This window comes from Phoca vitulina, unplaced genomic scaffold, assembly GCF_004348235.1.
Source record: "Phoca vitulina isolate PV1807 unplaced genomic scaffold, GSC_HSeal_1.0 scaffold87, whole genome shotgun sequence".
Taxonomy (NCBI): Eukaryota; Metazoa; Chordata; class Mammalia; order Carnivora; family Phocidae; genus Phoca; species Phoca vitulina.
Genome location: NW_022589790.1, coordinates 347,117 through 361,761, shown reverse-complemented (window position 1 = coordinate 361,761; position 14,645 = coordinate 347,117). Strand labels below are relative to the sequence as shown.

Sequence of the window (14,645 nt, the reverse complement as noted above, 5' to 3'; positions counted from 1 at the left end):
GAGATAAGAGGAAGACACTTGAATGTGCTTAAATATTTTTGGCTGAAAGCATGTGGAGGAGAGGCTGAAGTTACAGGGAGGAGAGGGGCAAACTGAGAGGTGTTTACCTGGGTGCCCAGTGCTGGGCCTGGGTGCTGCTGGCAGTGTGCAGGGCAGAGATGTCCCGGCCCTCGTGGACCTCACAGTCCTGTGGGAGAGACGCAAATGAGTGTGCAGTTACACCTCAGGGTGCGCATAAGCAAGAGAAGAGACTTGGAGGTGGTAGCGGGTAGTAAGTGGGTGGGGGCAAGATTCAGGAAGGACTTGGGAAGGTGAATGAACTTGACATGAAGATTGAGAAGAAATTAGCCAAATGACACAGAAGAAAGTGCTCCAGGCAGAAGGGAGAGCATGTGTGGAGGCCCTGGGGCAGGAAGGAGCTTGGCACCTACAAGGAATATCCTTCTCCCCTCCCAACACCACCCCCCCCCCCCCCCCAAAAAAAAGGGCTAGTGTGGTAATAGAGTAGTCAGCATGGGAAAATAGTACAAATCAAGTTAGGAAAGAGAAGCTGAGGCCACACCATGAAGGATCTTGTAGGTCTCATTAAAGATTGTGGAAAAGTCCAGAAATGAGGAAGAATGAATGATTATCATCCCTAAACTGTCTTCATTCTGCTAGATTTGACATGTGGGGGACCATTTGGTTTATGTAGTACTGCCTCTTCCCACGTGTTTATCAAGCATGACTGTGAGGGTAGGTCTTGAAAGCTCTCAGTGTTTCAGTGTTAGCTTATGTGAGGCCTCATCTTTTTTTCCTTGTTTTTCAGGGTATCATTGACTACATCTTCTATTCAAAACCTCAGCTGAACACTTTAGGCATCCTGGGACCTCTGGACCACCATTGGCTAGTTGAGAATAATATCAGTGGCTGCCCACACCCACTCATCCCCTCCGACCACTTCTCACTTTTTGCACAACTGGAGCTCTTACTGCCTTTCCTGCCCCACGTTAACGGCATTCACCTTCCTGGCAGGAGGTAGTTAAGTACCTTCAGAGGACGACCTCAGTTTCACTTGTAAACTCATAAAATCTGATTATAGGGGAGTGAGGTATGGCCACCAGGGTTTTTTGTTTTGTTTTGTTTTTTCTTTTTTTTTCCTCTTTCTTGATTATTTGAATTTTCAATCTTGATTATTTGATAAGGATATAGTATGAAAGCCAGGTGCTAGCAACAAATTCTGAGCCCAATATGCTTTATATACTGTTAGACAGGGATTGGTGTGTTTACACCTCTCTTTAATTTGTTACAAGTAATTTTCCTGTTTCTTCTATCCAATATAATATTTTCATGCCTTGAAATAGGAAAATGTTTGAACAGCATATTCTCTTTGCACAGAAATCTGTAGCACTACTTTTTTGAGGCCAGTAGTAACATCCAGAGACCGTTCTTCCATACTTTACTCCCTCCCTTTTCAGACTTGTTTGTAAAATAGAGACTTTGAATTTAGCCTTTATGATTGTATATGATCCACAGAAGACCTGATTTATGAAATTTTGTACTAAAAAAAAATCAGATTTGGAAATGATTGTATTGTAAACTAAGGCTAAGTTTTTTTACTGTTTCATGTGTTATAAAGGCCAGCTTGTAAAAGAAGTTGCAACAGACTTTCTCTGCTGATGATTTGCACTGTTAGGGTTTTGTTGGCCCTTTTGTACTACTTTATTTTTAAACTGAGAACATTGCTCTTTAAATCTAAATCTGCTTAAAGCTTTGGACATTTTCTCAGACCAGAGGCAACTTATCCATGAATTCCTGGGTTTTTACAAAAGCTATCTACCAGGACAGATAAGCTGAGCAGTGAATGATCTGTAGGCATTTATGGACTGAATGTAATGGTTGATATATGTACATTCTGATATTTTTAAATCTTTAACTTTTTTAAGTTAAAAAATTACAGCTGCTTGGATGCAGCTTCTTAACTCCTTTTTGAGACACTTCCTGTCCTATCTCCACTGTGCCTGCCTAAATTTGTTCTCACCAAGCACTGCCTGTGCATGCAGAGAAAATCTGTACAGCCTCTTTTATATTTTTTAAATACTGTTTAACATTTGTGAGAATTTTATGAAAACGCTTTTGTATAAGCTGTGGCTTTTTTTTCCATTGTGAAGCATTGAATATCACATTTTGGAACACGTTCATAGGTGGGTCCCTGGGTCTTTGCTCACCAGACCCAAGCACTGCTTCTTGGTGTCATTGCACAATGCCGTCCGTCACCCGGAATACTACTATCATGTGAATTCTTTGTTTTCCATGTATTCCTTCATCTCCATGTTTTTTAAAAAAATCATTCCTTTTTTTTTTTTTAAATAATTTTCCATTTATGAAGCAGTGTAAATGAGATGTATTTTCAAAACAGGTCCCTGAGACAATTCTTCAGATCATTTATAAAGTGACTAAGTCATTTTAATAGGTCACCCAAGGTAAAAGTTCTGTTGCACCCTGTATTTTGCCCGTAGCATCAGTAGTAGATGAGAGATTAAAGCTAGCTTTTAACTTTGCAGAGTTAACTTGTATGTATTCTGTTCTCATTCATTCTTCTCTCAAAAAACAAATGAATTCAGAGGGAACTTGGTCTAACTGCTTTTGTTTCAACTGCAGGCAGGGGAGCAAAAGGACAACATGTGAGCAGTAAGAAAAACATGTTGAAATGTTATTAACAATTTTTATACAGAAAATGAGTCATTTTGAATAATGACTTAAAATTTTATGAAAAATATTCAGCACTTAAATGTGCTTACTCTGTTTTTAAGAGAAAATAAAATTACATACTGTTTAAATAAATGATTTTTTTTTTCTTTTTTAAAGAATTTTCCAAAAGGTTTTGATCTTGAATCTTTGTCTGGGACCTGGTTTTTCCTTTGAGGTTTTTTTAAGATTTTGTTGTGATGGCTTTTTATTTTTTGCTTTTTTGTTTAGGTTGTGCTGACACCAAACACGTCCAATTTATAATCAGTACATTGGAAAGCTGGTTTTATTGATGTAGAACCAATGCATAACTCTTTATGGGGTTTTTGTTTTTATTTTATTTTATTTTATTTTATTTTATTTTATTTTATTTTATTGTAAGGTGTGAATAAAAGGTGTGTTTACTCATTTTTCCTAAACACTGTGTTGGTAATGTGCATCATGACAATTTCCAGCAAAGGTGAGCTGGAGCTGGTTGGACTGATGAGGCAAGGAGACCGCTTTTCCTATGATCTGCATTATGTGATAACAGGTCCAGAGAGCTTTATGGAGAGGGAGGGGAGAAGCACTTACCCGTTTGTATTTGTTAATGGAGGATGTATTCTTTTCATAGATGCTGGAACTAGAGTGCACTTGTTAGATGCTAAAGGTTTGAGCTTTACACAAAAATGTTTTCATCTGTATTTGTTATTGTCTGCAATATATTTGAATTTGGGGGCAGCATATAAGATACAAGGGCCTGTTATGTCTTGAGACTATTTGTTCTTGCCTCTTCTGGGCACACTGCATTCTGTGGGTCAGTTTGAACAGCCTCTCCATCTTATTTAGATAGTGATAAATTGAACCAAGAGTGTAGACTTACAACTGTAACCTTCAAAAGAGGAAGAAATATTTTGGGTCTGTAGGGAATAAACAGTCACACCAAAATAGATTGATACTTTTGTTAAGCAAGGTTTTGTGTTCTAAATATCTTCTGTGTCCTGGATAATTTCCAATAATCCATACTCTTTAAAATGCAATAAAAACTAGTATGTTTTCTCAGTATAGATTTTTTTTCAAAATTCTGTAACAGATCTATTTAATGTGGTGTTGCCATAATGTAATTTCAGTGTTCTTGCTGGATAAATCCATTTTATGAATGTTTTACAGAAAATTTGGGGTATGTTTTCTGTTTTTACTGATCAGAAATTTGGAGGCACACAATTCCTTGTTGTAAATCTCTTGAAGTACATTTTACCGTGTTATTGGTAATTATTTATGCGTTGAGAATTTAAATAATGTTCATCAAAATTAATTTATGGCATAATTTAAACTAAAGTAGAAATAAATTGTTGATTGCAACTTTACTAGTCCTAGAAGACAGTCAAGGAACATCTCCAAGAAATGTGTTTTTATTCTTGATTTGGTGACAGCCAGGAAAACTTATATTGAGTTAGCACTTTGAAACCTAAGGACATTATTAAATTGGGTGGGATGCACTTCTAAATGTTGAAATTAACATTTCAAAGCTCTTCTAAGATTCAGGTTTTCAGTAATAAATTCCAGTTGTATTATTCCGTTTTTTTTTTTTTTTTTTACTGTTTAAATTCATGGAATTAGTTTCCATAGTGACTTAAGGTTTTGGGGTCATGTCATATTAAGACAAAAGCCAACCTAGGCAGAATAGTTACAGCAGTTTGTTCTTTTGATGAACCAATCAGAATTTTCAGTACAAATGCTGCAGATAATTCAAAGAACACCTTTAGCAAGTGTTTCTCCCCTACTCGTAAACAGTATTTTAAGATGTTCACTTTGCTCTTCTTTTTGGTTACATAAAATTTAATAACCGGTATGTTGAAGTAGTGTCTAAAATAGAGTATCTAGTCTTTATTCACAGTACATTATATTGTGTAATGCACTGGACTAATTTTTGTTTACCATTCATGTAACAAAACCCAGCACATTATCTGCACTAAGCTCAAAGAATGTCGCATTTGCCTAGGCAGCTCTTTGATAAGGGTGATGGGAAACCGAATATGTACCTATGGACTGGTGGTAACAAGGGCTTTTACTGTTCTTTTCAGTGGAACCTTCTTGGTCAAATTGTAACTAGCTAGTATTATATTTATATACAGGGTCTCTTTTCTTTACTGATGTATTTTCCTACTCATAGCCAACCAATAAATTCAATATCTGTTTCAAATATTTTAAAAGTGTAATTTGTATAGCTGTAGTACTGAGGTTCGAGAAAAATAAATGTTAGCAGACCACATAATTAAAATTCTGAGTCACCTGGGGCAGGGTTGTAACTCACCCTTTGCAAGGGGGAAGGGTGAACGGGGGACGAGGGCCATGATACGGGGAGATGCTGCATTGGCTGTGTTGTTCTGTAGAACACTTACATCTTTGCCAAAGTTCATTTTTATATTTAGGCAACTGATGGTCCATATGCATTTAGGAATTTTGTCATTGTTACCATATACCTCGTTAATACAAGAAATGGGCTCATGTCCTCGTCTTTTAGAAGGAGTTTGACATATTTTAAATAAATGCTTTTAAATATGGTGACAAACATTGTGTTGGTGGGGTTCTACTAATTGATTAGATGTTTTACTTTTCACATGTATATTTTATTGTATATATAAACTTTAAAAATGTGACTTCCCAACTCTTCAGAAAAAGTCCATTTGTATTTTAGAAACTGCTTTCTATGACAAACATGAATTTTTAATGTAGATGCTAGAAAAAAATCATTTAAAATCAGATGACAATGTTTGCCAAGATGTCCACTTTTTTTTAAAAATTTTTTTATTTTTAAAGATTTTACTTATTTGTCAGCACACAAGCAGGGGGAGCAGCAGGCAGAGGGAGAAGCAGGCTCCTCACCGAGCAGGGAGCCCGATATGGGACTCGACCCCAGGACTCTGGGATCATGACCTGAGCTGAAGGCAGACGCTTAACTGACTGAGCCACCCAGGCGTCCCAAGATGTCCACTTTTTAAAGTGGGCATTTTCTACCTTATCCTTAATATATAATTTTACCTCTGTAACAGAAGTCTTATTCCACTTTATAATTGTCAAAAAGTAAGTGTATAAAAAAGTAAATGAAGTATTATGCCCATGTTACTTTATAAGTTCTAGTTTATGTTCTTGAGAGGAACCAGGTACCTAAGGGAACACAAAAGTGAAATATATTTAGAATAATGCTTTTGTGTTCTATGTAATGTTGCATATACTGAGAATTCCCATTTTGGAGTATTATTTAGGTGTTCAAATTTAAATTGATTTTTAAGTTTCGTAAGTACTATAAAGACAATTTTAATAAACAGATTATGTGTTAGAAGACTCTTAAAAGAAGTGTTTACTAGAATTTTACAAGAGTTTGAGAAATGTTTAAGTTAATTTCCTCCAAATAGTGAAACATAAAATGTTCTGAGTGCTCCCCAGATGACTCTAACCAACCAGTCTATAGGAATTGGGAAAACTGCTGGATGACAAGGTGGCCTGTGAACCAGTTTCTGTGGTTTCTTTAGCTACATTAACATTTTTAATCAAATAAATAAGGAGATGGCAGTTTTTAAAGTCGGCAAACTTCAAATCACTCTAATGCATTAAAAAGCTGTTAAATTATTTTGGGCCTGTCCTAAGAAATTTTGCTCACTACACCCAATGTGCCCAGAAGTGGGCGGGCTCGAGAGTTTTTACTGCCAGATATTGTCAACCTTCCTAGCACAGTGAGTAAGCTGCAGGCCCCAAGGAGCCTGTCAGCACAATGGTGTCTTAGTTAATGCCTCATCCACCAGCCCTACAGCCCGGTGAGTTCAGTATCTTCCTGCGCGGCACACCTACTAACTTGTACTGTTCCCCAACTTTATGTAATTCTTGAAAACCTGGTCTGTTAAGGACACTGAGGAGGAATGATGGTGTGACCAAAACCAGGTAGAAGTCTGCAGGATGCAGGGCTTGCTTCCCGTTTAATATTCACGCTGGTGCAGGTGGCTGGTTCTCAGGGCAGTGACGTAGGTGTGAGGGGCATGTGCTCAACATTGGGAGCTTTGTGAGTTACCAGAACCTTTTTCCTCTCCTCTCTGACATGATGCTTGCTAGTGATAACTTTGAACAGCCCCGATGGTATGGGCACTGTGTGTAGTTGGTCCATTTTGGTGATCAGAGTTGTTCTTAATGTACTTTTCTTGGTCACCATACTGATCCATACTTATTTGCAATTTCTTCTCATCAGACGCTGCGCTAAGATTGGAAATGTATACCAGGTACGGAGGGAGCAAATCTCTGTCTGCATGAGCCTTTACGGTTTTACAGAGGCGACCTTAGAGCTAGTTTTGAAGGACTAAGAACTTGTTTCCCAGATGAATAATGGCAAATTATTCATCCCAGATTTGTGAAATCCTGCGTAGTTACGAATTTCGAAACAGGAGGGGGTCTTCATTGGGAAGCACACTGGTGGAGTGTCTGGAACACAGTGGATGCCTTTGGAACCTTGAGCCACATGCTTAATCCTGCAGGTGGTGATAAAGGGTCAGGTAAGGGTTTTAAATAGGAGCAACATTACCAGGTTTATGTTTTAGAAAGGTTGCTATAGCAGTGCTCTGGAGAGTGGATTAGAACAGGAAAACTAGTTAACTGGCTTCTGGCTTGGTCCAGTTGACAGGATAAGCTGAGGATGGCATGCCAGGAAGTAAGAGAAAAAAGGAAGGAGAACTTGAAATGTTCAGGAAATAGAATCAATAAGAATCTTGATTTGTCCCTCATCACTTGTGGGTGAAAAGACAGGTAAGTGAGTTTTGTTCAGTCACTCATTACTTTGATTAGGCAAACCCTGACTTACCGTCCCTTATGGTGTTTGCTGCCAAGGCCCTCCTTTCTCCTTTACTGACCTCACAAAAACATTTAGGCAAAGAATTTTGTTTCTCAAGCTATACTTCACTTCATTTTGCTTTATTTTTCATTCAGAGTTTAGTCTGCAAAAGAGATCCAGTATGTCCCTAACTGAATAGTTAAGTAATTAATAGCCATTAGAAGATACTTTAATAGAGCAACCCATTAAAAATGGAAGGAATCCGAGAATTCTAAGTTTCCCGTCATGCAGAGGATTAGCCTCTGCCTCTAGCCTAGCCTCTAGCCACATGTGCCTTTGGAGCTCTTGAAATATGCCTAGTGGGACTGGGACTGTAAGATGTTTTTTGGTTTCAGTGAAACTGTACTGTTGTGCTAGGACCAGATTTCCCTTTACCTGACACATTGTGTAAGATGTGAAACCAATGTATTGCTTGGGTTACACATCTCCAGTTGATGTCAAAGAACTGATTCCATCCTAACAATATTTTACTAACCAAAGTAACCATAATATGTTTGAGTACTTTCTGCCAGCAGCATGACTTACTGTGCCTGTGTAAATCATTAGTGATTGGGATGCCTTTGTTCATTTTAATATAAATTCTTTTTCTGTTTAAAAAAATAAGTATGGGCGAATTATTAAATTTAAAATCAGTGCTGATTCAGAACCGAGCTAGTCCCACAACTGGAACAATAAAGACTAGAATTCATCACGAATTTCATGATGAATGACGATTGCAATTTGTTGCACCAGAGGAAAAGGAAAAACCAGTGTAAAAAAATTAAAGGTAGTGAAGTGAGCAACAGTAGGATACATTTTCTTCAAATATTTACTAAATTTTATGTTTCCTGTCAACAGTCAAAAAAGAATAATAGATGAAATTAATCACCTGAAATAAGAATTAGAGGTCCAACAGATTTTTTTTTAACTATAACAGGATATGAGCTTGTGGATTTGGCCAGCTATAAAAGGGCTTGTATTCTTCCACAGGAAAAAAAAAATTAATGGAGATACGGTATTAGGGAAATTTTGTTAGAAAATGAAGACACAGTATTTTACAAAAATGAAATACTTTCAGTTGTAACAGTTACCTATATAAGACCTCCCTAATACTCCTAAAGATTGTTCAAAATGTAAAAGTTTAAAGTACTTCCTAGCCTTAGATGAGTTGTGTGATATCAAAGGCACCAGTTAATACTTCGTGTTTGCTTTTTCTTAAAGGACTTCCAAATTTACAAAGAAATGTGAACTCTCAGCCTAGAAGCAGACTTACGACATAGATATTTTTGCGTCTTTTACATCTGCCAAAGAATTTCTTCTAGATATGAAGAAAGATCGTTTCTGTCACTACAAATAGTGCTCAGCTATGTTAGGTCAAAAATCTCGGTTTATTAGAATTTTAATGAACCTGGATTTCCTTTATTGTTTCGTTTCACCTTATGATGCTTATTGAAAATAGTTGCACTTACTTTTCTGAAACAGACTGAAAAGTGTCATAGTTGTTAAAATTAAGTTTATATAATTTCAAATCAAGAAACCATCACCAGTTTGTGAAGACTATTCAGAGGGATAGAAGGCACTGTAATGATCTTGTCTTCTTTACTGATGCCCATTGGTTGAATTATGAAGGAACTTTAGCAATGGTTCACTATTCATTTAATACCAGTTTAAGATTATCTTGCAACAAAAGAAATGCTTGCTAAATATTCAGTAATCAAAAGCAAACCATGTCTGTATGATACACATTTTCTTACCAATATCAGTCTGCATATGGGTGAACCAAAATTGAAGCTCCAAGGAGAGGAAAGAGTATTTGTGACCTTCACAGGCAGGTCCAAGAATTTATGTTGAACTTCATGATACAAACCAAGAACACAGATTTTTGTATATTTTCTAACAAATTTTAACTGTCATCACATTTTGTAAGTTGGCTGCTAAAACTACAAGAAAAATTGGAAGAATGCTTTGTTGATACCTTGGTAAGTTAGAGTTGCTTTTCAAATTATGCAAATTTGAATTTGATGTTACTCTAGAGCAGACATAAGAATTAATGAGTACTGGAATGAAAATGTTCTTAACTTGGAGAGAAGTTGATAAGCTTTTGCTACAAAATTAAGTAGATTATAAAAGAATAAACCAGTTTTGTTGATGTGGTTTCAAAAAAATTTTTAATGACTTTTGATGATTCACTTGTGGGAAAACAAGTGTATTTGGGATAATTTGGATATATGAATCTACTTTTTCAGTTATGTTTTATGTAATTGTTAAAATCATTAAAATATTACACTAGAAAATATTAATGCAAAAAGTAGTAAAGGAGGAATAGACAAAAGCATGAGACTGAAAAAAAATGGCAGGCATAAATCCAATAATATTAAATGTGAGTAGATAAAGCAAGGTCAGACTGGATAAAAATAATCGAACCATATGTTAACTAGAGGAGATACACTTTAGATTCAAAGACACAAACAGGTTGAAATAAAAGGATGGAAGAAGGTATGCAAACAAACTAAGAAAGTTGTGTGGCTATACTAATAAGACAAAATATACTTAAAAAACATTACTAAAGATAAAGAACTTTTTATAATCATGAGCAATGCTAACGATAACCACAAACTGCATGAAGCAAAACTAACAATAAAAGGGATAGACGATCAACATGAACAGTTGTCCAATACCCCATTCCCAATGGATAGAAAAACTAGGCAGAAGATCAACAAGGAAATAGGATACTTGAACAACACTATAAGCCAAGTAGACTTAACAGACATGTATAGAACATTCTACCTAATCATACCAGAATACATATTCTCAAGGGCACATGGACCATTCCCCAGTAGACCATAGGCTATGCCATAAAGCAAACCAAGAAGTTTAAAGAATTGAAATTGTACCAAGTATATTCTCTGATCATAATGAAGGGAAGCTAGGAAGTTGGGAAATTTGGAAATATGTAGAAGTTAAACTACACTCCTAAATAACAATGGGCCAAAGGAAAAAAATCTGAAGAGAAATCAGAAAATACTTTGAAATAAATGAAAAGACATAACACACCAAAACTTACGTGATGCAGTGAAAGCAGTACTTAAAGGGAAATTTGTAGCTGTAAATACCTACATTTTTTATTTTTATTTTTTTAATTTTTTTTTTTTTTTGGTTTTATTTATTTATTCATGAGAGTCAGAGAGAGAGATAGAGAGAGGCAGCGGCAGAGGGAGAAGCAGGCTCCCTGCCTAGCAGGGAGCCCGATGCGGGACTCGATCCCAGGACCCCGGGATCGTGACCTGAGCTGAAGGCAGACGCTTAACCATCTGAGCCACCCAGGTGCCCCTGTAAATACCTACATTTTAAAAGATCTCAATAATCTAATCTTCCACTTCAAGACACTGGAAAACAAAGAGCAAGGTAAACCCAAAACAAGGAGAAGGGACATAATAAGGACTGGAGCGGAAAATAATGAAATAGAGAATAGAAAAACAGAGAAATCAACAGATGTAAAAGTTGATTCTTTGGAAAGATCAGCAAAATTGATGAGCCTTATACTGAGCAGAAAAAAAAATTACTAAAATCAAGAATAAATGGGGGGACATTACTACCAACCTTACAGAATAAGGAGGATTATTATGGAGTACTATGGACAGTTTTTGTCTAATGACAGATTGTGTAGATGAAATAGACAAATTCTTAGATAAATTACCAAAACTGACAGGAAGAAATAGAAAATCTAAATAAATGTATAACAGGTAATTGAATTAAAAATGAAAACTATATAGAAAGAAAAGCCCAGGTCCAGATGGTTTCACTGGTGACTTCTTCCAGGTACTTAAGAATAAATAATTCTTCACAATCCCTTCCAAAAATTAGAAGGCCAATGTTACCTCTGATATCAAAGCCAAAGATGTCACAGGGAAAGAAAACTACATGCTAATGCTGCTTATGAATAAAGCTAGGAAAATCTTCAGCAAAATACCAGAAAACCGAATCCAGCAATATGTAAAATGATTATACACCATGTCCAAATGGGATTTATCTAAAAAATGTGAGGTTGGCTTAATATCCCCACTTAATATAATACACTCTATCAGTAGTATGAAGGGCGATACCACAGGATCATTTCATTAGGCACAGAAAATGTATTGACAAAATTCTATAACCTTTCATTTAAAAACAACAATGAAACACCAAACTAGGAATGGAGGAGAACTTCCTCAGCCTGATAAAAGGCTTTTACAAAGAACCTACAACTGACATCCTACTTAATGGTTGAAAGAGTGAAGGCTTTCCCTCTAAGATCAGAAAAAAGACAAGATGTTCACTCATCACTTCTCTTCAACATTGTACCAGAAGTTCTAGCCAGGGAAATAAGGCTTGAAAATGAAATAAAAAGTAATAAGATCAGAGAGGAATAAGTAAATCTATATTTGCAGATGACATGATCTTGTACATAGAAAACCCCAAGTAATCCACACACCAAAAACCTATTACAACTAATAAATGAATTCAGTAAAGTTATTAGAAACAAGATCAATATACAAAAATCATTGTATTTCTATTCACTAGCAAAGAACAAATAAAAAAATTAAAGCAATTGCATTACAATAATAATAGAGTACTTAAGAAATTTAATGAAAGAAGTGGAAGACTTGTACACTGAAAATTATAAAACATTGAAAGAAGACCTAAATAAGTGTTAAAACTTTTCATGTTCATGGACTGAAACACCTAATACTATTAAGATGGTGATACTCCCCAAATTGATCTATAAATTCAATTGTAGTCCTATCATAGTTCCAGCTGGCTTTTTGTTTGTTGGAGAAATTGACAAGCTGATCTTAAAATTCATGCAAATCCAAGGAACTCCAAAGAGCCAAACGATATTGAAAAAGAACAAAGTTGGAAGACTTAAACTTCCTGAGTTCAAAATGTATTACAAAGCTTCAGTAATCAAGAAGTCTGGTATTGGCCTAAGGATAGCATAGATGGATCAATGGAATTGAATTGAGAGACCAGAAATAAACCCTTACATTTATGGTCAATTGATTTGAGACACAGGTAACCAAGACACCTTATTAGGGGAAGGAATAGTGTCTTCAACAAGTGGGGCTGGACAGCTGAATATCCACAAGCAAAAGAATGAAGTTGGACCTCAGTCTCACACCATGTACAATAAGTAAAAGGAATTAAAAAAAAAAAAATTTAAATGTAAGAGCTAAAACAAAAATCCCTTAGGAAAAAACGTTGGTATAAATCTTCATGACCTTGGGTTGAGTAATAGTTTCTTAGATAAGACATCTTAAAGTGCAAGCAACCAAAGGGAGGAAAAGAGATAAATTAGATTTCATCAGAATTAAAAACTTCTGTTAACATAACAATAAAAAAAATTAAAAAAAAAAAAAAAAAAAAAAAAAGAATTAAAAACTTCTGTGCTTCAAAGGAAAAGAAAGTGGAACCACAGCCCACAGAATGGGAGAAAATATTTGTAAACCATGTATCTGATGAGTCTAGTCCAGAATATATAAAGAACTATTACAACTCAACAATGAAGAAATAGCCCAGTTTAAAAGTGGGTAAAGAATTTGAATAGACATTCTCCAAAGAAGACCTGAGTTTCTCTTTGGAGTGATAAAAATGTTATGAAATTGGATAGGAGTGTTATGAAATTGGAAATTGGATTGGATAAAAACCTCTAAATTATATACTTTAAAAGGGTAAATTTTATAGTATATAAATTATCTCAAAAAAACAAACGATATCATTTTGTATGATTTCTTCTGGGACTTGAATTATTTGAGATTCACTCATGTTAATGCATGTAGTTGTAAGCTGCATTGTGATATTGCATTGTATGAACATTCCAAACTCTACCCTTCCCTGCAAGTATCTTTGAGTCGTTTCTAGTTTTCTTCCTCGTCCCCCAACCCTTACAAACCGTTCTGCTCTGAACATTCTGGTAGGTGCCACTGTCTATGAGCTTCTCTGGAGTATAATCTTGAGGGTTGGAATTGCTAGGTGTTGGGGCACGCGTGTGTTTGACTTTACTAGATATGCTTACTCCTGTCCAAAGTATTTCTGCTTACTGTCCCACCAGAAGTTTATAAGATTTTGCCATTGTTCCCCAACTTTGCCAATGCTCGCTTTTGTCTGACTTAGTTTTTGGCAATCTGATGGGTATAATGGTAACCCATCATGATTTCTGTTTGTATTTCCCTTATTAATGGCATATTTTTTTGCTATTTCGAGTTCCTTTTATGATTTTATGTCTGTTGAGGATTTTGTCCTTTTCTGGTTAATTCATGATTCTTTATGTACTCAGGGTACTTACCCTTTATTGGTTAATGTGTATTGCATATCTTTCCTCAGTTGTCTTTTAATTTTTTAATGTTTTTAACTTTGTACTTTGAAATATTTTTCAGTTTTCAAAATAATGATTTTTAAAAGATTTTATTTATTTATTTGACAGAGAGAGAGCACAAGCAGGGGGAGTGGCAGGCAGAGGGAGAGGGAGAAGCAGGCTCCCCTCTGAACAGGGAGCCGGATGTGGGACTTGATACCAGGACCCTGGGATCATGACCTGAGCCAAAGGCAGACACTTAACAACTGAGCCACCCAGTGCCCCAGTTTTCAGAATAATGAATTGATTTTCTTGTGTCCTCCAAAGGTTACCAAACAGTCTATTTTTTCCGTCTGTATCAAAAACTGAGAGAATAAGCATATTTGATGAGTGTCATCCATTCCACTTACTACCATTACTGATGATCAAATTACCTCATCCTTGGCCAGTGACTTACTCAGACTGGTCCCCGTGTCTTTTTGGCACAATCCTGGTAGTCTTTAGCAGCTTCTATTCCGGTATAAAAAGATGTTCGAGGTTCATCTTTTATATTTCCTGCTCTGTATCTGGAACCAGCCATTTCTCCGAAGACTCCTGGTTCCTTCAGTGAGAAATGGTACCTGGAGGCCACAGTCTGGATACAAGGATTCTCCTTGCTCCTGGATTGGTCAGTTTCTAGAAACTTTCAGGGGATGGAGATAAGAGAGTTTTTTCCCTTTACAGATAAAATACACCAAACAATTATAATTGTAC

At 36.0% G+C, this 14,645-nt stretch overlaps 1 protein-coding gene across 3 annotated transcripts in view; it reads left to right on the top strand.

Annotated features, from left to right (window-relative positions):
* CNOT6 (CCR4-NOT transcription complex subunit 6) overlaps window positions 1-2,628 on the top strand; it is a 70,204-nt gene extending 67,576 nt beyond the window's left edge. For 2 of the 3 annotated variants that reach the window (XM_032395713.1, XM_032395711.1), the window contains one exon: window positions 809-1,021. In XM_032395713.1, coding sequence (XP_032251604.1) covers window positions 809-1,021 — 213 coding nt within the window. Of the gene's footprint in view, window positions 1-808 lie in introns of all 3 variants that reach the window. The other variant, XM_032395710.1, reaches the window with a different exon arrangement.
* Window positions 2,629-14,645: the final 12,017 nt, after the last annotated feature.